The sequence below is a fragment of the Hippocampus comes genome, unplaced genomic scaffold (assembly GCF_001891065.2).
Source record: "Hippocampus comes isolate QL1 unplaced genomic scaffold, H_comes_QL1_v1.1 scaffold468, whole genome shotgun sequence".
Classification (NCBI taxonomy): domain Eukaryota; kingdom Metazoa; phylum Chordata; class Actinopteri; order Syngnathiformes; family Syngnathidae; genus Hippocampus; species Hippocampus comes.
In genome coordinates this window covers 64,328-91,867 of record NW_017805226.1, presented here as the reverse complement: position 1 = coordinate 91,867, position 27,540 = coordinate 64,328, and the positions used below count along the sequence as shown (strand labels likewise).

Here is a 27,540-nt window from a genome sequence, read left to right as displayed (position 1 = left end):
ACGCATATGAGTGGAGCGTTCGATAGAGCAGAGCACAACATTTTTTAAAACAGCCTACACAATGCAGTCGGCCTCTCAGGTGTTGTTTTTAACTGGATTACATCCGACTTCACTGGCAGAGAATTATGTGACCATGGGTGAAGATTCCACGTCAGGAGGCAGATTGTGTTGCTTCAAGAGATGAAGTTTACAGATGGATGTGCTCATGGAAGCACGGTTAAAATAACAGACTCACGATTACAATTTGGTTTGGCTTGAAATAATGACAGACTGAGGTTGATGGATGGGTGTCCAGGCCACTGATGAACGATGAACTGGCAATTTCCCACCTCTGGTTGTTCCCTAAGATAAAATTTTAGCTCCAACAAGTTTTTATGCATACATGTGGCCACTTAGTGGTGACATGGCAGACATTTTCACAATTCTCCTAATGTCGCCCATTTTACAATTCTGTTTCACCTAATGACAACACCCCATTTGATTCTCTTTTTAAATGTATTTTACAAATTAAGTCTTCGATGGCATTTCTTCAGCTCAATGAAGACAAACTGACATGTTTTTCATTGGACTAAAACACTCATTCCTTTGTTTATACCCTAGTTGCATCTTCAAACAGGACACCACACCGTTGCCAATTCTTTTAAAGTGTCAGTAGTGCGACCGAGTGCGCAGACTCAGTTGTTCTACTATCATTTGAAGCTCACACTGACACACATACACGACGCTGCAGGCAACATGCGGATCATTCGGCTCAGGAAGTCCAAGTTTACGGGGCCTTTAAATGAGCATCTTTTACAAGGTCCGCTGACTAGAAATGTTAGAATTTTATTAAATGACGTTATCCATTTTACATGAGTAGGGTGAACAATGTGGGATCATATTCATACTATTTTATTAAGATTTACTGAAAACTATACTGAAAATGACCTATGTACAACTTGTTGGCATGTCTGCCTCACAATGGCAGGTTATGGGTTCGATTTGGGCCCATGGCCGTCCTATGTGGAGTTTGCATGTTCTCCCCATGCCTGAGTGGGTTTTCTCTGGGTACTCTGGTGTCCTCCCACATTCCAAAAACATGCTTGGTATGTTAATTTGAAGACCATGTGACTGTGACATGGTAAATGTTCTGGAAAGCGCTTTGTTAAAACTGCAGCTGTTCTGAGAGCACTGTATAAATAAAGATGTACGTATGAATGTATGTATCTATCGTATGCTTCAAGATGGCGCCGCGAGAGTGGCTGCCTTTACAGCAGTGCCTATCCCTGTTTGAGTTTCTTTTCGTCCTTTTTTTTTTTTTGTTATTTGAATTGAATTGAATACAACTTTATTGTATTCAATTTTATTTAAATGTGCTGTATGTGTAACATACAGCACAGATGAAATTTCTTCCCTCTCAACACAAAACAAGAGGAGCCGCTGCGGGTGTCTGCGCAGCCAACAAAAGAAAAGTTAACAAATAATGACAAAATAATATAAGACAACACATGAGACACAAGATATTTCTTCTTCCTACTTTGTTTTGTGTGTTTTTGTACCCCAAATCTACGGGGAGGAGATGGCCATCTTCATTTCTACTCATCTCCATTATTTTCTTTCACTTTTTTACATTTACTGTGTCCTGGTACCCCCGCTCGCACAAGGACCCAATTGTTTACAGTAGGGACCAGCTGTTAGCTTGGTGGGCTGAGAGCGGGCTTCTGGCCGGCGACAAACCAAGCATTCCTCGTGAGCTGAAGAGGAGGAAACGGGGGTGTCGGGCCGGAAAGAAGCGCCGCGGAAGGAGGAGAATATAGAGACATGTTCTCCCGTCCGTCATCACGGGGAATGTAAGATCGTTCCCGAACAAGATGGATGAGATGGCGGCGCTGACCCGGCATCAGTGGGAGTAGCGCGAGGCTAGCCTGCTGCTATTAATGGAGTCATGGCTAACAGCAGTTACTCCGGACATACACGCCGAATTGGAAGACTTCCAACTTGTACGAGCGGACAGGACGGCAGGGAGTGGTAAGAGGAAAGAGGGGGACTGGCTGTGTTTGTGAACGATAGATGGTGTAACCCCGGGCACATCACTATCAGGGAGCAACTCTGCAGCCAGGACATTGAGCTGCTAGCCATTAGCCTCAGGCTGCACTACCTCTCGAGGGAATTTTCGCACGTTATAGCTGTGACTGTGTACGTTCCCTCGTCAGCCGAGGGCAATGCAGCGTGTGATGCCCTGATGTCTGTAGTGAACAGGCTGCAAACACAGAGCCCCAACAACCTGCTGATCATCTCTGGGGACTTAAACCATGTCTCTCTGTTGTCCTCCCTACCAACCTTGACTCAGTATGTATCCCGTGCCACAAGAGACAATAAAATTTTGGACTTGTTTTATGCCAACACCAAAGAGGCACATACAACCACCCCCTGCCCCCTCTTGGAAGAGCGTACCACAACATGGTGCATCTCCAGCCTGTGTACAAACCCCTTGTACACAGTCAGCCAGCTCTGAACTGCATGGTAGAAGATGGTCCAGGGAGGCTGAAGAGACTTTGCGAGACTGCTTCGAGAACCAGGTGGGAGCTCTTTAGTGATCTCCATGGAGAGGGCATTGATTCACTCACCGACACCATCACAGATTACATAAACTTTTGTGAGGAGAACACCGTAACCACCACGACTGTGCAGTGTTTTTCCAACAACAAACCGTGGATTACTCCCGACATAAAGGCCCTCCTGAAGGAAAAGAAGAGGGCTTTTGTGTCGAGAAACAGAGAGGAGCTGAAGGCCGTGCATATCCAACCGAGGAGAAGGATCACAGAGGAGACCAACCTACAAGGTGAAGATGGAGGACCAGCTACAGGCCAGTAAAGTCACTGGTGTCTGGAGAGGTCTGAAAACCATTTCAGGCCACAAAAGCCCAAAGACAGAGATGGTGAGGGAAAAGGACTGGGCAGATGAGCTAAAACGGTTTTTCAACCGGTTTGACCAGACGTCTCTCCCTCCCCCCAACCAGCATTCCCTGCAGCTGCCCTCACTACCACCCCTCACTATGCACCTCCCCTCACCCCCTCCTCTCAAGACGAGCTTCCAACACCAAACAACTGCCCCCTCAACCAACACCCCACCTCCAACCCCGAGTCTGTCTCCTGGTTCACGCCTGTCTGTCACGACAGCGCAGGTGAGGAATCAACTGAGGAAGATGAAGGTGAGGAAGGCAGCAGGTCCTGGACAACATCAGTTCCCAGCTCCCCAGGACCTGATCCACCTGTGTGACATTGTCCATCACGTTTAACCTGCGCCTGCAGCTGGGCAGAGTTCCACAGCTCCTCTTGACTGGTAAACGGGAGCACATAACTCCTACTCTGACATCCCTTCACTGGCTCCCTACACATTTTAGAGTTATTTTCAAGATCCTATGATTTGTTTTCAAATCTCTAAATGACCTCGCGCCACCTTACCTCTCTGAGCTCATCCGCTCCTACAAACCTGCCCGGCGCCTCAGGTCTGCGGACCAGACATTATTAGAAGTACCAAGAACTAAACTGAGGCTCAGAGGGGATCGAGCCTTTTCTGTTGCTGGTCCCTCTCTCTGGGATGACCTCCCGCTGAGCATTCGGCAGGCCTCCTCACTGCCCATCTTTAAAACCCGCCTCAAAACTCACTTGTATTCTTTGGCATTTGACTCAGCAGGACTCAGATTTGTTCTTGGTTTTGCTGTTCGGTGCTTTCTACCGTCTTTGTTACCAATTTGTTACGTTACTGTTGTATACGTTAGTTGCTCCATGTATTGCACTTTGTATGCAGCGATGGCTGTTTGAAAGTGCTCTGTAAATACAGTTGAGTTGAGTTGAGAGAGCTGTGGAAAACTTTGTGCCTGGTCCCAGTGCCTAAGACCCCCCCACCCGAAGGAGCTCAACAGTACAGACCTGACCTTTCACCTGATGAAGACGCTGGAGAGACTCGTCCTTGCCCACCTGCGACCACTGGTGAGCTCATCACTGCACCCGCTGCAGTGTGCCTCCCACTGAACATTTGGCAAGCCCCTTCGCTGCCCATCTTTAAAACCCGCCTCAAAACTGACTTGTATTCTTTGGCATTTGACTCAGCATGACTCAGATTTGATCTTACTTTTACTGTTTGGTGCTATCTACCATCTTTGTTACTGATTTATTGCTTTACTGTTGTATGTTAGTTGCTCCATGTACAGCACTTTGTATGCAGCGATGGCTGTATAAATACAGTTGAGTTGAGTTGAGTTGAGTTGCCTACCAGCCGGGCATCGGCATGGAGGACGCCATCATCTACCTCCTCCACTCGGCGCTGTTACACCTGGAGAAGGCTGGGATCACTGTGAGGATCATATTCTTTGATTTCCCCAGTGCCTTCAACACCATCCAGCCCAATCTACTGGGGGACAAACTGCAGCACGCCTGAGTGGACCACCACCTCATATCATGGATTACAGATTACCTCACAAACCGGCCACAGTACATAAGGGCACAGAGCTGTGAGTCAGACATGCTTCTCTGCAGCACCGGGGCGCTGCAGGAGACTGTCCTGGCTCCATTCTTGTTCGTTCTCTACACCTCAGACTTCAGCTACATCACTCCAATCTGCCACCTTCAGAAGTTCTCTGATGACTCCGCGATCATCGGCCTCATTACAGAAGGAGTTGATCGAGAGTACAGGAGACTGACGGAGGACTTCGTGCACTGGCACCTGCAGAATCACCGCCAGATCTACCCCATGAAAACTAAGGAGTTGTTTGTGGATTTCTGCACTGATGAACATCCAGGGTACGGACATAGAGACGGTGACCTCCTACAAGTACCTGGGTGTTCTTCCCAACAATAAACTAGACTGGTCTACCAACACGGACGCTCTGATCAGGAAAGGACAGAGCCGGCTCTTCCTACTCAGAAAACTGAGTCTTTTGGGGTTCAGGGGTGACTCCTTAAGACCTTCTATGACTTTGTCGTGGCTTCAGCCATTCATTATGGCATAGTCTGCTGGTCAGGCAGCATCTCAGCCCGGGACAGAGAGAGACTGGACCGACTGGTCAGGAGGACCAGCTCTGTCCTAGGCTGCACCCTCAACCCTCTGGAGGAAGTGGGCAACAGGAGGATGCTACCGAAGCTAACAGCTATGATGGACAGACCCTCCCACCCTCTACAGGCCAGCCTGACAGCACTGGGTACCTCCTTCAGCCAGAGACTGATACCCCCGCGCTGCAAGAAAGAGAGGTACCGCTGCTTGTTCCTGACGAGTGCTGTCAGGCTACTGAATAGATGCACCTGAAAACCTGAACTCAGTCCCACTCACCCATTTTAAATACCACAGCCACCTTATGCAGCATATATGCAGTTGCATACATGCTTATATCTTATATTTCATATTGCATTCTGTACTGTGTACAGTTCATTTTTTTATTTGTTTTGTCCATGCAAATACTTCGAAATGTTCTACTTTCTTCCCTCCAAAATCTTGCTACTGTAAATTGCGAATTTCTCCATTGTGAGACAAATTTTCTTAACTTATCTTTTGTAAACACAGCAAGAGAAACTCAGATCAAAATTACAACAACCCGGACAACGTTAAAAACTAGGGGGTTATGGTTGACTCGTTCCAAACTTTTATCCAACGCGTTCAATTTCATTGAATTCAATCAAAAAAAACTACTCGTACCCGGGGAGCAATTGAAGAATGGGGCTAACTGGATTTTACCACGGGAAAAACACTGCCACAGTTCACCCATTTCTCTTTTTGGCGATGCAATATTGCATTTCAAGGGTCTGGTGTCATTCATATTCACCAGTGCCACTCTTTACCATTGAGAGATGCTTCAGCGGATGTGAGGAATTATTTAAAAAATGATCCAGAAGTGACTGTCACGCTCACCTGGTCCTTATTTAATTTTGTTCCACATTTCCCACAATCATCATTTCATGGTACACGCACAGTGGATCATTACTGAGCCATGTAGAAATGACAAACCCACCACCATCCCCACCACCTCTCCACCCATAGTTATGGAGCAGTCTGGCAGACTACTTTAAAAAATGATTATGATACTAATTTGTTCTTTGAATTGATTTCAACATTAATTCAGATGTCATATTTCGGAATGAAATACGATGACCTCCACCACACATGACCGCGGAGCTCTGAATCTGTTCATGCCTTAATCAAATCCATCAAAATCACATTATAACCCTTGTGCCATAATTCAGACCTGCTTTTCGCTGGTATAAATGCTCATACACTTTCACCACGAAATTGTCAGATGTGCCAGGGGCGTACAATAAAAAAAAAAATGCCCTCAGTCCGCCGGAACATCCAGCGAGGTGCGACGCAGTCTCCCAAATTCCAAAAGATGGTAAACTAGACTTGCAAAGGCAGGAAAATTAAGATGTGCCACTTTTTAAGCAGAGCACCTTTGCACCTGTCTATGAAAATAGGGCCCTCTGGGTCATCAGTCCAGAGCAATGGTAAGTGTGGTGAAGAGGTGAAGAAACAGATACAAGTTTCATGGTTGTGTTTGCTTTTTATGTTTTCCTCCAGTGCCGCACCTGTCTTGCATTCTCATCATCTGACTTTAAAAGGGCTAGCTTGCTGTCTACTCGAAGTCGGATCATTCAGCCGTGCTCACCGCATCATTTGATGTGGCAAACCAAAGGAAATCAACTATGTTAACCTCCAAGAGGCTTGCCAGAATTTCAAATTATCATATGTAATAAATAAGAGAGATTTCCAAGCATTTTCTTGCTACCAAACACCTCATTACAATTACTTAAAGCAATAGATGAATAAACCGTGACTTCTTGACTTCTTTATCTAGTTTCAGTCATAATGGCCCTCCAAGGGAAATGGTAATAATCACAATGTGGCCCGCGACAAATAATGAATTTGACACCCCTGTTCTAGATGTTCATGACCATGCTTCACAGTTCACTCATTCTCATATTGTCTGTGCTCGAATAAGTACTATTTTTGTTCAAGTGTTTACCTCATTGTATCTTGTTCGTGTAATTGGAGTTCCTTGTCCTTTTGTGACAAGGGATTTTTTGTTATTATTTTTCTTGGCATGTTGAAGGAACTTTTTGTTCTCTCGTTTTATCCTGGTTCTTTGTTACCAGCGATTTTTGTTGAAATGTCGGTCTTGCATTTTTCCTTAATAAAATTTTGTGTAAACTCAACCTCGTCGACATTTGTAGAATCTGCTGGTTTTTTGTTTTTTTTGGAGCTATCCAGAAATCCTGCTTGGCTCTGGAGGGTGCTGCTGTGGACATAGCCCGGACCCTAGCAGCTGGAGGGGTCTTTAATTGAGGTTCAGATTCCTCCGTTGGCTTGGTGCAAGGCGATCCTTGTGTGGCTCTTTCTCCACAGCTCCTATTGCTGATGGATCACGATGATGGGATATCTTTACATCACTCTGTGCTCAGCCATGTCTTAGCGGCCATGTTATATATTTAATGAGCATTAAATTGTAACTACTATTTACACACAGTTGTTTGATGTCCGAGAGTCTCAGGGATTGCAGGTGGGTTGGAGGACGAGATGTGGTTTTGTGTTTTATCATTTGTTATGTGACTCATTTTGTGTTGCGTTTTAAGTAAAAAATGTGTTATATAAAAACAGTTTGACTTATTGAGAGTTGATTGATCACAAAACTAATTCAGAGAGAAAATGCGAGTGCTGTTAGCATTCACTAAATGTAGATGAGAGTCTGAAAAGGCTGCTGTTTCGGCAGAGCCTTTGCGTGTTGCTGGGTGATAGGGTGTTGGCTCACCAGGAGTCTTGCTCTCATTGGGGATGATGCAGCGGACAAAGTGCGGCCTTGTGCTCCGGAGGTTGGCCATGAGCTTGTGGAGGTTCTCCTGTTGGGAAAATTACACTTGAGGCACATTTAAGAAGTTGAGCATGGTGTCTCCACTGCATAAGCCACAGATTTGGATCAGCCAGTGCAGCCCCCGCCAGTGGAAAATAAAATCCATGCTGTCTTTATGGGACTTTCATGCATACTTGCGATTTTAGACTTAAGGTTCAACAATTAACCAACGAGCTCTTTCTCTAGTCGTCATTGTAACCAATTCCATACTTGGCTCTGGCCCAGCTGAAAAGTGGGCAGTGTTGAGACAGGACCACCCCCTCAAAACAGCCCAATTTAAGCCAGGGTAATAAAAAGACTGTAGTATACTGTAATTCTTGAGACTTGGCATAAAGCAGCAGGAGCACCTTGAGTTTATTGTGTGATCATGTGACTTGCTCATGCGATCATGTGAATCACTTGATAATTTGACTCACTGATGTATGCATGTGAAAGACTCATGCAATCGTGCTACTGATAGAGAGGAAGTGAGTCACTTATGCAATAATATTCATTCGTGTGATTGAAAGAGTCACTCATGCTGTCATGTTACTCGTTCACCTTATGAAGCTGTGCGACAGTCTGGAAGGAAGCTGCTTTCCTCTTCCTGTGCTTGATCTCGCTCTTAGGATCAAAGGCTGAAACCAGAGTCAAACCAGATCCCCACTATAAACACATGTACACACTGTGTAAAAAATTATTTCCTCACTCTGCATGTTAATTGTCATTTTATGTCAACAACTGCTACTGTACATCATCCAGTGCTACTCTCTTGCACCAAAACATGCGAAGGGGCCCATTGTTCACATAAGTGCTCCAGAGTACCCTCACGCCACCAGGGAATGCTCTCTCCTGTCTGATAAGCTTATGGAGGGAGTCAACAATCAGACCAGGAGTAAGTTCAATTTCATATTAGGAAGTCATAAAACGAATACAATGCATTGGAGTACATTCAACAAGTGAAGTTGACAAAGTTGACCTTCTCACGGAAGAGATTTCATCCCAAGGTCCTAAGCTTGATTTGTTTAAATCTTGCCCATGTTGGCACAATGTATAGGGCGATTTCAACTGCATTTTGTGAGGAACAAACCTAACCACAAGTGCTTTTATGTACTTGAACTGCAGGTGCTCACCTTTCAGTCAGGATGTTTGGGCATCTGCTTGACACATTTAGAGACTTCAGACCATAGAGTGTGGCTTTCAATGTGTAATATGTTGTAGCCAATGAAGCTCAGAAATAATTTAATGCTGCTCAATTATATGCATTTCACTATTAGTGGCCTAATGAATACACGTACCTGTAGTGTAGACTAAAGAACCATCAAGTTTGGCATGAAAAGGTAACAATGCAGAAGGTTGAGGCAGGGGGGACTGTAAATCATTGGAGGATATATTGCCAAAACTGGATTGACTGAATGATTGATTCATTGATGAAGTGGTGTGTCCCGATAATTGGTATCGCGTGCTTGATTTTTTTGGGGTCTGGCCCATACTACCTGTCATGGAGGTGACATAGTTCTCAAACAGTCCGGCCATCAGTTTGTTTGAGGACTTTTGGAACAAAACCACCACAGTCTCATTGAGAGGGTCTCTGTTCTTATCCAACCATCCTATAATGTTGTACGGAACCTGCACACAACATGTCAGCAATAGCATGATTAGCACAAGAGGCTTCCCATCCCTGGGCTGGATGTGGTGGAGGTGGAAACATACCACTCCGGCGTAGTGGACCACTTCAAAGTGTGCCTCGTATTTGCGCTTCTTGTCCATTCGTGGCCGCTGAAAGTTGGGTGATTTTCCCAGATGGTTGTCATACAGTTTGGTCTTGAAACTTAAGTCCGTGGCCTTGGGGAACATACACTCCTCCTCCATGATCGACACGATTCCCATGGGCTGCACAAACAGGAGACAGAAATAATTGTCAACATTCCTTCAGCTCTTATAGGTCAGCATAGCGGATATCTTCAAAAAGTCACCCTAATTCTAATAACTATTTCTTCTCAAAAGAAAAACTTTTAGTATGTACCACCTCGGGACAAGGTGTTGGGACACAACGTAGGATGAAAACCTTAGTACACAATGTAAGGACAAAACATTAGGACACAAAGAGAAAAGTACGATGTAAATACACAACATAATTACATGACATTAATTCACGATTTTTTTAATGAGTTGTTGCGACAAGGATGTTGAGATAAGATTTGGACAAGGTATTATAGGAGACCATGTTAAGAGAATTTTAGCACACAATGTTATGATGTGGTGTTAGGACATGACATTAGCACAGACATTAGGACACAAGGTGAGTTAGGAGATGATGTTGGGACAGGACTTTATGATGCCTTTAGGACACAACATTAGGACAAAAAGTAAAGACATTGGATTACAATACAACATGAAGACATGATACGAGTTATGGCACAACATAAAGGCAGGACCTGAGTGTGTTCTGTTGTCATACCCGTCAACTTGTACGTTTTCCCCGTATTGTATACGTTTTTTTTTTATCATTTCAAATCATGTACGGCGTATTACAACTTTTACACGGGAAAAAAAATAATTGTGAACCGATCTCACAAAGACCATTTTGGCTCAAATTCAGATCGTCTCACCTGCTGGTAGCCAACAACAATGCCGTCGTCGATCACTACTTTTGTCACGGCAAACCAGCAATTAAAGTAATCCTCAATCGTATATTTTTTTTCATCGCTGCGTACGGTAGGATTGATAAAGCATGATGTGCGCATGCAAGGTTTTTTTGTTGCTTTGTAAGGGGAATCGTAATCATTTATAAGTGCAGCTATTAGCCGAGGTTGACAGGTATGTGTTGTGTAAAGTGCTATACAAATAAAGATGTATGCACTGGACTTGAAATGGGATGCGCTGCCTTCGAGCCAAAGGGCAATCACACACTAATCTGCCTTGCCCTTGTGTTACTCAAATTGTGCAATATAAAATCAACAAGACAGTCTCGCGTGACTGCTGTGTAGCTCGAGCCAGTAAGAATCCAGCACACTATTCAGCAAATGAAGGATGAGCTGAACATCTGCTGGCAACCCTGAGCTTTTCAATTCATCATGCACGAGACTGCGACCAGCAAAGGAGTTTTTATTTTTATCTGGTGAGTATGTTTGCAGTCCTTGATTACAGCGGTCGGTTGCAATTTACCATGTACGTGCACCAAGTTTGAGGTTGCACAGCACAATATCACAGACCACAAGTTATACCAATTCACCAATTGTCTGATTGCCTTGCGGCTTTTTTCCTTTGAGATAAAAAAAAAAAAAAAAAAAAAAAAACTGCTTCCAGTACAATTGTTTGTCAGGATGCCTGTCATGCAAAAATACCAATGAAGTAAAAATAAAATAAAATAGTGTCTTGGCTGAAGGGCTGCAAAGATGGAAGCATCGAGGACCCCTTGGGTTTGGAGAGATAAAACCTTGAAAAAAAAACAATATTAAGGCAACAGATTCAAAATATAAACATGAGAGAAAAAAAAATAAAGAGGTTAAACGTATAGTTCTTCGTATTATTATAATAATTATTATTATTATTATTATTATTATTATTATTATTATTATTATCTATCCTCCATTTTCCAATCCGCTTATCCTCACAAGTGTTTTGGGTGTGGTGCGAGCCAATCGCAGGACGCACATAGACAAACAGCCATCCGCGCTCACAATCACACCCAGGTGCAATTTAGAGCGCTTCATTAATGTGGGAGGAAACCTGAGGACAGGGAGAAAACCCACACAGGCACGGGGAGAACATGCAAACTCCACACAAGAAAGCCAGAGAATCTAAACCCTGCACCTCTGCACTGTGAAGTTGACGTGTTGACCAGTCAACCAGGTCCACTCTTTATATTATTATTATTATTGCGATTATTATTATTATTATGATTATTATTATTATTACCACTACCACCATCATCATCTGTGATTGGCTGGCAACCAGTTTAAGGTCTACCCCATCTTCGACCCTAGTGAGGATACGTGGTTCGAATGATATCAATTCTACCAGAGAAAGAAGTGAAATGTAACGTTTATACAAAAATAGATATTTTTGAAGCCAAGACTGCATGACATCAGGACCAAAAAGAGACAAGTCTGGGGAACAGTCTTTGTAGGGGCAAAAAAAAGAGGATTTCTGTAATTTCAGTATTGTTGTCTTGATTGACAACTTTTCCCCAAGTTTTTAATGTTAACTCAATAAATGCACTTTATTACTTCACACTTTATTACTTCCTTGCTCTGTCTTTGTCATACTAAAATGCAGTTGACAGATTGAAGCAATATGTCATGTTCAATATTTTGGTCATGTCAAATGTTCAGGGCATTGTCAGATTTATTTCTGTTTTTAGCTGTGGAAAGGCCTCATCTCAATTCTGCAGCACTGAATTGTATTGAAAATACTGTCGACTAGTCTACATAAGATAGAGAGTGCCAAAATTAAATAATAATCAATAGAGTATTGAATTAATTAATTTAGTCAGGCATGCCTTTGGTTGCTGTATCTGTCTGCGTGTGTGTGTGCGTGGGTCTGTCTGTTTTATTGATACGGCTGTACAGATGCTGTCATCAATCATAAGAATAATTTCCCGACTTTACACAATGTTATACAGTGAGTTGGGGCCTGTGTGTGTGTGTGTGTGTGTGTGTGTGTGTGTGTGTGTGTGTGTGTGTGTGTGTGTGTGTGTAAGACAAAAAAGAAAAAAACAAAGGTTGTTGTTAACGGGAAGAGGCACCAATCTGAACTATAATTAACCTTCTATGTGTGCTGATGTTCTTATTTTTTAACTTTTTTAAATAAGGAAGCCACTAAAATAAAAGTTTTTATGGCTGCCACCCCACTTGGGGTCCAAACCCAGGTCAGTGGGACCCTCAAAGAGCTGACCGGTGAGCTCAATGTCCTGAGTGCAAATGAAGCCCAACACGCACGGTAAGCGATAAGCGAAAGCCGCAAAAAGCCCCATGTGTTGTTGCAAGTTGCAGTCATCCACAACACGAAGGCTCCGAAATTCAGGAGCAGCTGTGTGCTTCTCGATGTTCCTGTAGCTGGTGGCAGTTGTGGGACAACAAGAACAAAACAGCCGTGGTTGCTATTGTTGTCCACTGTTGTTTATGAAGTGAAGAAAGGGATTATTTTCCTTTTTTTAAACAATAAAGCAGGAGCCTCTTCTCAGTTACATGTGGCAGAAGTGACACACGAATGCATAAATGATCAAACTTGCAAGAGGCACACCATATCACAGTTCATTTGTGTAAATACTGCATAAAAATCATGGGAAATGTAGTCAGACCGAAAGAGTGTTTCTGGTGGTGCGTGTCCAGTGTTAAAAGTGTGGGACCACGAGGTATGATGAGCCAATGGAGTTACCCCTGGAACATTATTTTTCCTCAGCCACGGGTGCGTGCACATATGGACTGAAAGTGGTGTGACTTGCGTATTTTCATTTAATGACATGAAAAACACATTGCTGTTTATTTTTTTTTACTTTGCATTTTTAAAAAACAAGCCCTAACCCCACACAAAAAATGCCTGCATTTAGTGATTGATAGCTGTGTGCTGAAGCATAAAAAAGCAAGTACTGTAATCGCATTAAGTGGTTGGCTCACACAGTCAGACATTCCATAGAAATACTCAGTCATTGCAACAAACGGCAATGACTACTCCATAGGCATATTGCAGGGGCTACGTGGAAACATTTTATAATTTATTTGATTCATCAAATTCAGAACAGCCACATGTCAACTCAAGTTGCAGGAGCAGAGGATACAATTTTTTTCAGGTGTAATCAGTGATAATTTTACAGTTTAACCCCAGCGAGTCCTAGGGACTCGCTGATCAGAAAAGTATGAGTCCCATTATGTATTTAGAGATTCCCAAATTTGAATTCTGAAATGGTCTACTTATTCAATTGCATGATAATAACACAAACAACAACAATGTACATTGATAATAGGTTTATTTCTTAAAAACAAATGCTGCAAAAATTTAAATAAATCAGGCATACAAGATTTGCTGAGAAATAGGTTCTTATTTCATCACATGGTTCAGTCTTTGAGTTCATAAATTCTCCTCTCTTTACTCTGCTTCCAATGATGCAAGGCTTTCTCAGAGTCAACTTATCGCAAAAAAATATCCAACTTTAGATGCTTCCTCTGTGATATCTCCGCAATAAACTTTCGCAACACTTGTTTTAACGTTACACAACTTGGCAATTGTCTGCTTTCCGCGAGGTGAAGGCCGATCACGCCAATCTCGTCTTGCGAGAACGGAAATCTCGTCACGCGAGATTACTTCATGCGAGATCAAAACAACAATGGCGGCGATTGTCAAACTGCGATCGTTGCGGGGAAAAAAAGATGTACCGTATTCAGTGAAATCCTCAGGTCAGCGGCGCAGTTTTTTTTGTTTGTTTGACTGAGAAAATTTCTTTGCGTCCCAAAAACGCACATTATTTGGAACTGTGCGTCCCAGGGGAAAATTATGCGTCTAGGACGTGGGACGCAGAGGTAACGAGATGGCTGGTCTAACTACATTGCCGCAACACCGGGACTGAACACAACAGGTTGGGTGATGGTGAGTGCATTGACTAGTTTAGCACTCGTGAACTGTCAACCAAGATAGCATTTAGCAGTAGCCATAGCATGAACACAACCACAAGTCACCAAAGTGACAAGGGATTGAGTTTGTCATAAATAGTTACTGGTGTGAATTTAGTTTTTATTTGAACAGCTAAATTGTAGTGACCTGGTTTTTAATTTTTTTAAATTTGGTCAACCTATTCCAAAATAAAACTTTTTTTTTGTTTTTGTCTCCGCCCCAAGTAATTAGAGCATGATGGTCCTTTTGTCTTTTGATTGGCTAGGAATTATTTCAGAGTACTATATAATGAAAACTGGCATGCCATTTATCCAGTTGTTTCATTAAATTACCTTCAATAGCAATTCATAAACTTCCTCTGGAAGGGTAGTCTGAAGAAGTACGGCATAAGCAAGTCTCTTTTCCGTTTCCCTCTATTCAACAAGCGCACAATAAACTAATACTAATAAAATTGTCCCGTGGTGTGAGTGTGAGCGCGGATGGTTGTTCATCTCTGTGTTCCGGCTGGCAACCGGTTCAGGGTATCCCCTGCCTACTGCTCAAAGACCACTGGCATGGGCTCCAGCACCCCACGCAACTGTCACGTTGCGTACGAGGCAGAAAGAGAGAACTGCTTCGTACGCAACAGAGCGAACAAGAGTAGGTGGATCCCCGAAATAGCAGGCACTGACAAGGTCTTGTCTTAACAAATAATATTTATTACAAACGAAAAAACACCGTCTAAAGGAAAACACAAAACGCTGGTCAAAACGAGAACCAGGAAATAATGTAACGTGAGAAAAAGAAAGCGCTTGCAAAAAACGGCAAGGAAAAGATAAGACAATTTACTCGAAGAACTATGCGTTAAAGATAATCCCACTGGGATGACGAAATAGTAGCGAACAGCAATAGAGTACGAATACGAAATACGAGCATGGGCAATAGCAGTGGCACGGCAAGCAATACTCCGGCAATGAGTTGACAGCCGGAGCGCCTAGATATAGCAGGTGTAATACAGAACAAATGCGCAACAGGTGTGCAGGCGGCAGAATGAATGCCTGCCACCTGCTGTCAAATATGGAACATGACAGCAACCCTTGTGAGGATAAGGCGGATCGGAAAATGTATGGATGGATGATGTTAGGAGAAGAAATAAGGACAAGACGTTAGGACATCATGTTAGACATGACGTAAGGAGACTATGTGATTTAAGACAGAATACGAGGACATGGCGGATGGCCCGATGGACTAATGGTTAGCGCGTCGACCTCACAGTGCAGAGGTCGATCCCGGCTCCGGCCTTCCTGTGTGGAGTTTGGATGTTCTCCCCGTGTCTGCGTGGCTACTCCGGTTTCCTCCCACATTCCAAGAACATGCGTGGCAGGCTGATTGAACACTCAAAATCCGAGGTGGCAAACTACGGTCCGCGGGCCAGATACAGCCCCTTGGTCATTTTAATCTGGCCCGCCGAAGATTGGTACACAATTAAGGTTCAATGTGAATGATTGCATTCATTTCATTTGGATTTGTAATGACAGGCATTTCAACGCCAGGTGGCGCAGTAACTTGAAATTGCAGAGGGGGCGAGGGAGAGCAAGGGGGAGAGGAAGAGGGAGAGATCTTATCTCCCACCTACGGACCTCTGTCAAACGGAAATTCCCGATTCCGGTGAAAAACAAAAACAAAAAGGTATGCATTAAACTTTCTACTACTATACAGTATTACATCGAATCCTTAAAATGGAAGGTCCTATACCCAGAAGCTATACTTCAAGAGCCTTGCGTTTTGTTTTTTTTTTTTTGGTTGTTTTTTGTTTTGTCACATGGTGTTGTTGTTGCGTCATGTGGACCTGATGTGCACTGTTTTAAGCATTTTTGGCCATGACATTCGTCAAAGAAGAAGAATCTGTGCTTGGTGGGTGCGTCTTCTCGGTGGCACACGTGTACCAGCACTGATTTTGATTGTGAGGAATGTTGGCGCCATTTGACTGTTGTTGCTGGACAACCCCGGGGCACTTGTGTCTTGCGCCTGAAATAGGCAGCATTTTCACAGCCCCTCTTTGTTCAGCGGAAAGGTCGGTGCTGATGGACAGTCTGCGGCTGGATGGATGCCTGGCTTGAGGAGCCAACGATGAGAAGAAAGGAGGGTCAGCGCAGAGCGCCGATTCGTATGTGGAACTGGGAGTCGCGGATTGGAATTGAAGCCGATTTACATGGGAGAGAAGAGAGCCAATCTCTTTTTAGTTAATGGATGCTACAGCTTCTTCTTGCTTTCAAGCCGAGCTTGTAGCAGACGTGCACATTTCAGCATGATGTCTTTCATCCACTGGTGAAAAGGACACTTTGATTCGCTCCTCTTTCATCAATAACTGCTTCAGACAACAAAGTGTATGCAGGAAAGTGGTTAAGATTGCATGATTGTCTCTGTCTAATGTGTTGTCTTGTATTATTTTGTCATTTTATGTTAACTTTTCTTTTGATGGCGGCGCAGGCACCCGCAGCGGCTCCTCTTGTTGTATGGAAGAAATTTCATCTGTGCATACAGCACATTTGACAATGAAGTTGTACTTGATACGGGAGCCCGCAGTAGCGTCAACTCAAGCAAGTCCCTCTTGATACAATGGAATTACTGTGTTCCGGCTGCTATTTTCATCATTGGAGCAAAAACGGCGACATGCAAGTGATTCTTTATTGCAGTGAAATTTACTGGAATTGCGAAAGATTTTCATTTCATTCATTAACACTTAGGTCATGTAGATCATGGCATCCAAACAAAGAGGAACAGTAATGACGGTGGAAAAGAAAGATTAGGCGAAGCGGGTTACAAATTTCGAAACATTCAGGAGACTCTTGGAGTGGGAAAGACTCAAATCTATGAGACTTTGAAAAACAAGGGAGCGAGTCCGATTCTGGCAATTTCCATGCTCAGAGTGAATTGCTTGCGGCTCGACAGACAGTCAAGAAAAATGAACGTTTCCTGGAATGGTTTGACTGTTATCGTGCTAAAAACATTCCGCAAACTGGACCGCTAAAAGACAGACGGCAAGCTCTACAGTGCTTATTATGGGCATCGAGGACTTTGAAGTGTCCCGTGGCTGGCTTCAATAGTCCGTTGCACGCTATCAGCTGAGCAACGCTGTCTTGTGTGGTGAGGTAAGGTAAAGTTAGAGACCGTGCGTGAGTGGAAATAAAAGATACCAGGTCTGTTAGTAGTCTCATTTTGGAGCAAATAGTCCAAATTTTGTTAGATTTTGTTCATATACCTGTACTGTATGCTCCAATTTTTGTGTTATAAACAGTTTTTGGGCAATGTATTGTTCCAATGTGTTGCTTGTGTTGTCATACATGTATGTTGTTAACATACTTGGAAATTTATACAGGACATATACCGTAGTTATTTCCCACATAAAGAAATTCTGTTGCAAGGAAAGATTGGAAACCACAAATTTGACTCCTTTATAGAAAATACTTACTGAAACGCTCTACTTCTAGTGGTCAGATGACAACACATCTGCAGCAATGCACTGGCAAAAATGGGTGATCAACGCCACTGCTTTCATTTAATGCTTTTGTTCTGTTGATGTTTGATATGAACTGTCAACAAATGCAATTTTTTTATAGGTACCGTATCTTGTGCTGACCCGGCCCATCTGTCAAATTTTAAAAGTCAATGTGGCCCCCGAGCCAAAAAGTTTGCCCACCCCTGCTCTAAATCTTCCCTAGATGTGAGTATGAGCGCGGATGGTTGTTCGTCTCTGTGTGCCCTGCAATTGGCTGGTAACCGGTTCAGGGTGTCCCCCGCCTACTGCCCGGAGACAGCAGGGATCGATTGGGATAGGTTCCAGCAAGCCCCACGACCCTTGTGAGGATAAAGCGGATCAGAAAATGGATGGATGGATTGATGGATATAATGGCATGCATTAGTACACAGTAGATGGTTCAAGAAGTCCTGACAGAAGCAAGAGCCGGTCACGGTAAAATACCTTCTCAATGAGGTCGATGCAGGCCTGCAGGTCAAGACCAAAGTCGATGAACGTCCACTCGATGCCCTCTATTTTGTATTCCTCCTGCTCTAGGATGAACATGTGGTGGTTGAAGTACTGCTGTAGCTTCTCATTGGTGAAGTTAATGCAGAGCTGCTCAAAACTGTTCAACTACAGAAGAAGCAAAAAAAGTAGTGAGTGAGGTGACCACGAGAGGTGGAACTTTTTATGGGATTCCCACAGGTCTTATTGGTCCCATTGGATTCCCACGGGATGGAAGTACATTTAATGGTTAATCATGTGATTCGGCAGGAACGGAAGCAAAAGTTGACAGGAGCAGACAAAAAAAACAGTAAATGGGAGTAGATCGATGCGGGAAAAAAAATGCAGTTTTATTCAAACTAAAATCAAATTGATATTGATGATGCTGAACATTTTCCCTCAGGCATTGTGTTAAATTTTGTACAGATATCGTCAACATCTTGTTATGGTTGATGTTTCATAGGGGAAGATAATGTTTTCCCCTTTGTCTGTAACACTGTAATTGTGCAGGTTTAAAAATCTGATTTTTATATAAACTGCTAACATGTCATGCATTGATTCATTTCAGAATATTAAAGAAAGATTTTTTTTAAATACTCTAAAAGGATGGGATTGTTGTCCATATTTTATAAAAACTGGTTAAATCACCCGAGCGGCAAAAGAATCACGTTCGCTGATTAATCAAACAGCACATAATGAATGAGAACTGAAGGGGGATAACAAAAATAATTATGGCTCAGGATTGGGATCAATCATCTGTGGGAGTTGGAGTTTGCTGGATTCTTTTTTTTTTTTTAACATTTGGGATCGGACCGGTTGGGATTATTATTAAGGGTGTGTGACCACCTCCAGCAGCACAAAAAACACAATCTACAGCAAAGATGTGTCAAATGCAGTGAGGCCGGTCTCGTGTTGCTTTGTAACATACTTATTTGTACTTTGTTCTGCGTGAACCATAATGGCAGTCATTTTGAGTAACTAGTCATCTAAAACGTTACTATTTCAAAGATAGTAGTCTAATTTTAGTTCTTCACAAAGCTACCAAAATACAAATTCATCTTCAATGATGATAACTGCAATATAATTATGTTCAGATCTCAGTTGGGACCTTCATCAGATAAATGGCCACGATAAAATTTTGGACTGGATGTGGATTTTTTTTCAGCATTTTTTGGCCACAACATTCATCAAGGAGGAGACAAGGTGCTTGGTGGTTGCCCCTTTTCGGCAGCATGGCTATACCAGCACTGTTTTTGATTGGGAGGAGTGTCGGTGCCATTTGACTGTCATTGCTGGCCAGTTCTGGGGTGCTTGTGTTTTTTTGTGCCTGTAATGGGCAGCATTTTACACAGCCCCGCTTTGTTCAGCGGAGAGATCGGTACAGTTGGACAGTCTGCGGGTGGATGGATGCAAGGCTTGAGGAGCTGACGATGAGAAGAAAGGAGCGTCAGTGCAGAGAGCCGATGCGTATGTGGAATTGGGAGTCGCGGCTTGGAGTTGAAGCCGACTACATGGGGCAGAAGATGTGAGCCAATCTCTTTTCGTCAATGGACGCTACAGCTTCGTGTTTGCTTTCAAAACTTAGCTTGTAGCAGACGTGTGCACATTTTCAGCATTAAGTCTCTGATCCACTGTGAAAGGACACTTTGATCCTCTCGTCTTTCATCTATAACTGCTTCAAACAACAAAGTTTATGCAGGAAAAGTGATTACGTTTGCACGACTGTCTGTGTCTTACGTGTTGTGTTGCATTATTTTATTTTGACTTCCAGATGGCGCCGCGAGAGTGGCTGCCTTTCCAGCAGCTTCTATATTTTGTTCTTCTACTTCTTCCTTTTATAACTTTGCTGCTGTGAATTGGGAATTTCTCCAATCAAGGTTTTCTTATCTTATTTCAATAAAATGACTTGGTCACTTTTTCAAGGTAACTGTGCCAACACTGGTTACATGTGATATGTACCTCAAAGATCTCGAAGCCAGCAATGTCCAGCACGCCGATGAAGTACTGTCGAGGCAGTGCTGTGTACAAGGACACATTGATGCGTGTCACCAGCCATTTGAACATGCGGTCGTATGTGGCCTTGGCCAGAGCCGCCGCTGCAAAGTACACCTGCACACAGCCATCAGTTTCCATGATGTACACGGGACACTTTTGTAAGCACTAACAGCAAGTGAAGGAAGTTACCTGCTCCACTGTCTGTCCTTTCATGATGAACTCATTGCCTACTTTGACTCGAGGATTTAGGAGGCCCTTAAGCAAGTCAGCGGAATTGATGCCCATCAAGTAGGCCGCCTTGTCCACACCTGCATGGGTTAGCAACGTGCTAGATTGCATTGAATCTCATGAAAACAATAAGTTACTGTAGTCGGAAATGTCAAAGAACTATAGATTGTCAGTGTCAAACTCAAGGCTCACCGTAACTGGACCCACTTTTATGGGGCCCATGAAAGATTGCCTAAATGTCCCCTCTATTTTTGTCCAATACTACTAATCCAGCCTAAAAATGGTGATGTGATCAAATGGCAATTATTAGGGTTCCCAGAACACACTACTCACCAAGCGTTTGTGATATTTGGCTTTCGGGTGAATTTTAAAATTTAGCTCATTGTCAGAAAAGTGAAAGTTGTGCAAAAGTACTATTTATAAAAAACAAACAAACAGACAAAAATTCACGGACTTCAAATTAAGGTCAGTGGTAAAGGTTATAGTACTGTAATTCTCTAGTGTTTTGGGTATTGTAACACCAGAGAACTTTATGACGAGACCTGTTAACTACTAAAATGCAAAAAAAAAAAAAATTGCATAAAATGTCTCCTTTGAAGGGATGAATTAAAAATAATGTAGTTTGTGAGTTGAGGTGAAAGATAGATCTCATACTTTCAGTGCCGTCAGCTTCAGCCTGCTCTTCTCGTTGCTTCTTCTTGAACTTCATGTTGCCAAAGTGCATGATGGCACCAACAAGCTTGTAACAGCCGTACTTCTCTTCCGGCGTGAAACCCAGTGTGTCCATGGCGTGCTGCAGGTAGTCACAACATCGTCATTATCATCATTACATCACGGAAAGTCTTTCAATACATATTTGTGATGTCTTTGTTTAGCGTAGTTGCTTGTTACTGATAATACTGTACTAGTGTAGCCTGTACTACCGGAGACAAATTCCTTGTGTGTTCTACATAGTTGGCCAATAAAGATGATTCTGATTCTGATCATCGTCATCAGCAGCATCATCACCGTTACTTTTCACAGAGAACTGCGTTAGGATACAAAAGTTTCTCTTTACATCGGTGAGTTCCAGTTCTTCGCCATCCTTGATGCCAGCCACAGTGGTGACGCCTTGCGAGCAAAAGTGGTAGTCGTATGGGTTCTTGGTCACCAGCAGCATGTCTGGAACAAGAGCACATATATATCTGCCATCAAATATTAAAAGCCTGTGGTCGCTGAGAACACATTGTAATACATTACCAGAAATCATTCTACACCCTAACAGATTGTAATCCTACAGTCATTGAGAAACAATTTATGCCAACCGTCTTATTATTTTCATTTCCTGAACCGCCTGGCTCCGAACATGTATTTGCACTGATCCGCATTATCAACTTGATGGCAGTAATTCAGCCAGCAGAGGGTTTTCTAGTGACTCTACAAGATTGTCATTGTTCAGAAATGAGAGACGCCTGATTTTGAAGAACAACTTTGTCAAATTTTAAGATAAGAAAACATTGATTTGTCTCACAATGGAGAAATTCGCAATTTACAGCAGGAACATTTTGAAAGGAAGAAAGTAGAAAAACAAAAAGTATTTGCTTGCTCAAAATATATTAAAAAATAAACTGTACACAGTACAGAATGAAATATAAAATATCAGATACAAGAATATATGCATCTGCAAAGGTTGCTGTGCTATGGGTGAGTGGGGGTGAGTCCAGGTTTCCAGGTGCGTCTATTCAATAACCTGACAGTAGTCGCCGATTTAAAGTTATCGAGGTGAATGGAAGAAAAGAAGACACATTTTACTGAAACAAAATTAAACAGGTAGAGATATACACTGAAATTACTCGACATTGTTTAATACATATTTCAGTAAAACCGTGTAAAAAGTCGGAGTTTCAAATGCAAAACAGCAAGTCAATGTCATTTATTTTATTAAATTTATTGCATTAAACATACAGCCAGCGAGAGCGAGCGAAGGCCAGCGAGAGCAAGCGAAGGCCAGCGAGAGCGAGCGACAGCCAACGAGAGCGAGCGACAGCCAGCGACAGCCAACGACAGCCAGCAAGAGCGAACCCTTTCTACGATTAATTGACAAGATGGACTAGCGACAGCCAGCGAGAGCGAGCGACAGCCAGCGACAGCCAACAAGAGCGAGCGACAGCCAACGAGAGCGAGCGACAGCGACGTTCGTTTGGGGCTCCAGTGATCGGTGAACCCGGCGGCGGCGACAGCGGCCAGTGAGAGCGAGCGACAGCGACATTCGTTTGGGGCCCCAGCGATCGGTGAGCCCGGCGGCGGCGGCGGCGGCGAAGGCGACGGCAGTGGCTGAACTCACTCGACCACCGAGGCAGCGTGAGCTAGCGATAGCCAGCCGGCGTGAGCGAGCGAGAGGGATCTTCGGAGCTCCAGCGGCGGTCAACCCTTGGGTCGGCACTAGCAGCTGGAGCCACCACTTGAGACCAGCCAACCGAACAGTGAACCCGGCAGCAGCGGCCGAAAAAACTTCATTCGAACACCGCGGCTGTGTTGCCCGGGGAGGCCACTGGCCCACTGCCACGTCAACAACATCAGTGTTGGCAGAAAGACAACAGCACACGTCAACAACTAGCTGACAGCCGGCTAGCAACGAATTCCGAAGGATGCCGCCTAAACGGGGACAGGATGCAAAGCAGGACGAAGAATTGATGACTCACGCAAGTCAATGAACTACTCCTGCAACAAAAAGAACTTTTCACAGCGCTCACGCAGCAACAACAGGATCACTTCAAGGATTTGTAAAGATGATACTCGACTCAACAAACTCACGACTCGACAGTTTTTCCAGAGAAGTACAAGAACTTAAAACCAGTATCAATTTCACCCAAAAAGAGGTCGATGACATTAAAAAACAGCAAATGAATCAAACTGACCACTGTAAAACCATGTAAACTGAAATATACAAAGTATGTGACAGTTTGCTTGTATTAACTGACAAAATGGACTACTTAGAGGGACAATCAAAAAGAAACAACTTGATAATCGATGGAATTGAGGAACTACAAGGAGAAACTTGGACCGAAACGGAGCAAAAAGTGCAAAAAATCTTCAAGGAGCAACTGCAGCTAAAGGAGACAATCGAGGTGGAAAGAGCCCACCGCATGGGGAGGTACGAATCGGGAAGACCTCGACCAAGGCCAGTAGTAGTGACATTTGAAAAATGTAAGGACAAAACAATGATTCTACAGAGAGCAAAATATTTAAAAGGTACCAAAATCTACATTAACGCAGACTATACAGATGTTTCCAAAACTAAAAGCTGCACGTGAAAGAGGGGAAATTGCTCCTGAAAACTGTGGAAAATGAATTAAACATATTAAAAAACTGGTTTGACAGAAATAAACTATCACTAAATTTGACAAAATCTAAGTTTGTTGTTTTTGGCACGAGACCAATCAAACACCAAGTTTAAATAAAGATAAACTCAATTGAAATAGAACGAGTTTATGAAAATACGTTTCTTGGACTAGGAATAGATACTAAACTATCCTGGAAGCCACACATAGATAACGTTAAAAGAAAGATATCCAAAACTATAGGGATTCTCCACAAAACTAAGGATGTGTTGAATAAGAGTTCTTTGTACACATTATATTACTCATTATATATATATATGACCTACTGTGTGGAAATATGGGGGAACGCCTGTAAAACAGACACACTCCCTGTCTTAAAACTACAAAAAAAAAAGCAATCAGAATAATCAATAGGTCGAAATATACAGAACCCACCAATCCACTATTCATCAAATCAAACACAATGAAATTCTATGACCTGGTTGACTTTAAAATCGCCCAATTAATGTATAAAGCACATAATAATCTCCTTTGCCAAAATATCCAGAAGCTTTTTGAAATTAGAGATAGTTGTTATAATTTAAGGGGTACCAACCAATACAAAAAATCCAAAACAAGAACAAACATCAAGCAAAGGTTAGTAATTCAACAGAATTATATTGATCAATTTAGTAAATATATTAAAGAAATGCAGTATTTATGATGAATATGAGAAAATTGATATATAAAGGAGAAAGAAAGAGTATATATATATATATAATATATATATATATACACACACACACAAACCGAAAGGTGTATAAATAGATAAGTACAGTACACATAAGGGTAAAAGTATTTGATGATATGTAGATTTTTTCTTCTTTTTATTGAAAAAAGATCAATTCATATACTGCTACATAACAAGGGGTAGGACTAGATAAGTTATTTACTTCTTCCTACTCCTTTGAACATAAAACTGTAATGATGTCTGTCATTATTTTTCTTTTCTTTCCTTTTAAAATTTTTACTTGCCTTCACTTTTGTCAATCTGTTATTGTATTGTATGTTCTATATGTTCAATAAACAATAAACAATGAACAAACACTCATCTAATGAAGTCTTGAATTTTTGGAAACTAAATTAATGACGTTTAAATTATGAAATTTGGTGTTAGGCTTCGCTAGAGATGAGCACAGGACCCACAGGCAGACACAATGAAGTCAGAACGGGTGTTATGAACAGGAAGTGGGACAGGGCGAGGTGGCACGACTGAAGGGGAGTCAGAATGACCAATCAAGGATTATAAGAATGCTGGAGCGTAACAGATCAGTACAAGCGATGTCAAGGTAACGCGCCTCGTCAGGCAGGAGATTAAGAACAAAATTGAGAAAATGGAATTGGATGGTTTAAGTCCTGCGAACTTTGGACATGCCTGGTTTAAGTCCTGAGACAAATTCCTAATTCGACCACTAGAGGGGAACGGAGGGATCCTAACGCAACAAGAAGCCAGCTCCACAAATCCTGAACCATGGGTGAACTAAAATAAATAGTAATATCGGTTACAAGTACATGCCAGAGTCAATGCCTTATGAAAAGCCTTATGAAATAATTACGGAAATTGTCAGCTGATAAGAAATCGACTAAGTTTAAAGAATGTTTAAGAAAATGAAGCGCTCCTTTTCTTCTTGTTTTCCTTTTTATTTAGCCAGTCATTATAAGATGACATTATAAAGGAACAAAGATATTAATCAAATGCTTATGCAATGCTTTTGAAACTGCTTTGAGTGAAGAGTATTACCTTATGACTGATTACTTTCTCTCCAAGTAATGTCATATGATGTGTAACAAAAATTATGGGTTGAGAACCTAAGCGCCTACGAGAGAGATGGGCAAGCAACATGTCTATGTATATACATGATAACCCCGCTGCAAAATGCTACATGAAAAGACTGTCTATCATTGGGAGGCTGAAACAGCATACAGACGCTGCCCCCGGTCGACTCAAGTGAACATCGACTGAGATCTCAGAGCCTGCTCTGATTCAGCCCCGCCTGGAAAGGGAGTTCCCTTCAGTTGGTTCCCACCAGAAATTCCCACCAGAAATTCTCACCAGAAATTCTCACCAGAGAAAATTCAGTTCCCACCAGGAAAGATTGCGTAACCTGACCTGATACGACCTTGCCTGGGAAACTGTAGGCGAAGATTGCTCCCGCCTCCCTGCTTGGATTACGTGATGGGGAGGAGAACAACCTGAGACGTTCCGGACTGGAGCTATAAAAAGGGAGGGAGTGCGGAAACGAGAGGTCAGAAGGGTGCGGTCAGCGTGCTCCGGAGAGCTCCGCGACCGGGAGGAAGATCACCCTTCCCTCTTAGACTTAGAGGAGCGCGACGGACGGGAATGGGAGAACGGATGAATTGAGGATCTGAGAACCGGCGGGTGAGCCAAGCCCAACGGTACCTGCACAGATCTCAATCTCCGGAGAAAGGGCCAGAGGAACGTGGGAAATATTTGAGTGTCTGAGAGTCGGCGGGCGAGATGTGTCCAACGGCGCAGACCTCAAGCTCCGAGGGGGAAGAAATTCCCCTGATTGAGGAGTTTTTCCTTCGCGTGGTTCTTTTTTATCCCTTACAATTCCCCGAAGTTGTGCTCCTCCAAAAAGTTATCCCCTGAATTTCTCCTTTTAATTATTTTTCAACCCTACAATTGGATATACCACAAAGACCCCAGAATTGGATTTATACAAGAGGATTTTTATTCCAGGCCTTGTTGTTCGAGCGCAAGGGGGAGACCCATTGGGTGGAATTATGTGAAAATTGCCTAACGGGAGCGGCCACGGCTGAGGCCGTTCCGGAAGGGTGAGAAATCAGAATCCACTAGGTAAACGGTGTCTCGCCCGTGAAATTGTGGTATTAAAAAAATTTATAAAGCCGATGAGAATAAAATTTTAGATAACCTGTGAAAAATTAGGCAAGCTGAACCTCGGAAGCTTTTCGTGACCTGATCAATCTGTGAGAGGCATACCGATGATAGACATGAAAAAGCGATCACTTAATTATATCCTTTTATATTATTCCCCTTTTTCTATTTTTACCCTTTTTTGATTTGACATTTAAATCATGATATATTCTATTATCTTGGGAGATTGGAATGAGAAAAAATGTAATCAATATTAAAGGTTGTGATGATTGTTCGGGAGCGCAGTTGTGAAATACCAGCGACGGCTGGTCCGCAATCATGTGAGAATGACTATCACATTAAAAACCCGTTGATTATAAACGCTCTAGTCCTTGTTTTCTCTTATAAGATAATTAAGAATTTATCTCCATCACACCCGCCTGTTAATAAAGTGTGAACGGCACGGGAGGCCCCGACGCCGAGGCCCCCGCCTAGTGTGATTCCATAGGCGCGAAGGTATAAATATCTATCCAAGAAAGCTTTTTTACTCCGGCTTTAGGTTACGCCCAAACCTAAGAAAACAAGACAAACCCTAGTGACTGTAACAACGGTGATTAAACTTTAACCTAGGTGTGATACCAATTGCAACAGC

General features: G+C 42.8%; 1 protein-coding gene across 1 annotated transcript in view; it reads right to left on the bottom strand.

Moving 5' to 3' along the window:
- Positions 1 to 27,540, bottom strand: part of LOC109515540 (myosin-7B-like) — a 109,525-nt gene that overhangs the window by 36,242 nt on the left and 45,743 nt on the right. The window contains exons 10-18 of the mRNA XM_019869389.1: positions 21,748 to 21,851; positions 21,345 to 21,483; positions 20,652 to 20,770; positions 20,427 to 20,576; positions 18,426 to 18,596; positions 9,566 to 9,745; positions 9,349 to 9,481; positions 8,414 to 8,490; positions 7,775 to 7,862 (exon numbers count right to left, since the gene is read on the bottom strand). Of these exons, the coding sequence (XP_019724948.1) occupies positions 7,775 to 7,862; positions 8,414 to 8,490; positions 9,349 to 9,481; positions 9,566 to 9,745; positions 18,426 to 18,596; positions 20,427 to 20,576; positions 20,652 to 20,770; positions 21,345 to 21,483; positions 21,748 to 21,851 (1,161 nt within the window). The remainder of the gene's footprint in view (positions 1 to 7,774; positions 7,863 to 8,413; positions 8,491 to 9,348; positions 9,482 to 9,565; positions 9,746 to 18,425; positions 18,597 to 20,426; positions 20,577 to 20,651; positions 20,771 to 21,344; positions 21,484 to 21,747; positions 21,852 to 27,540) is intronic.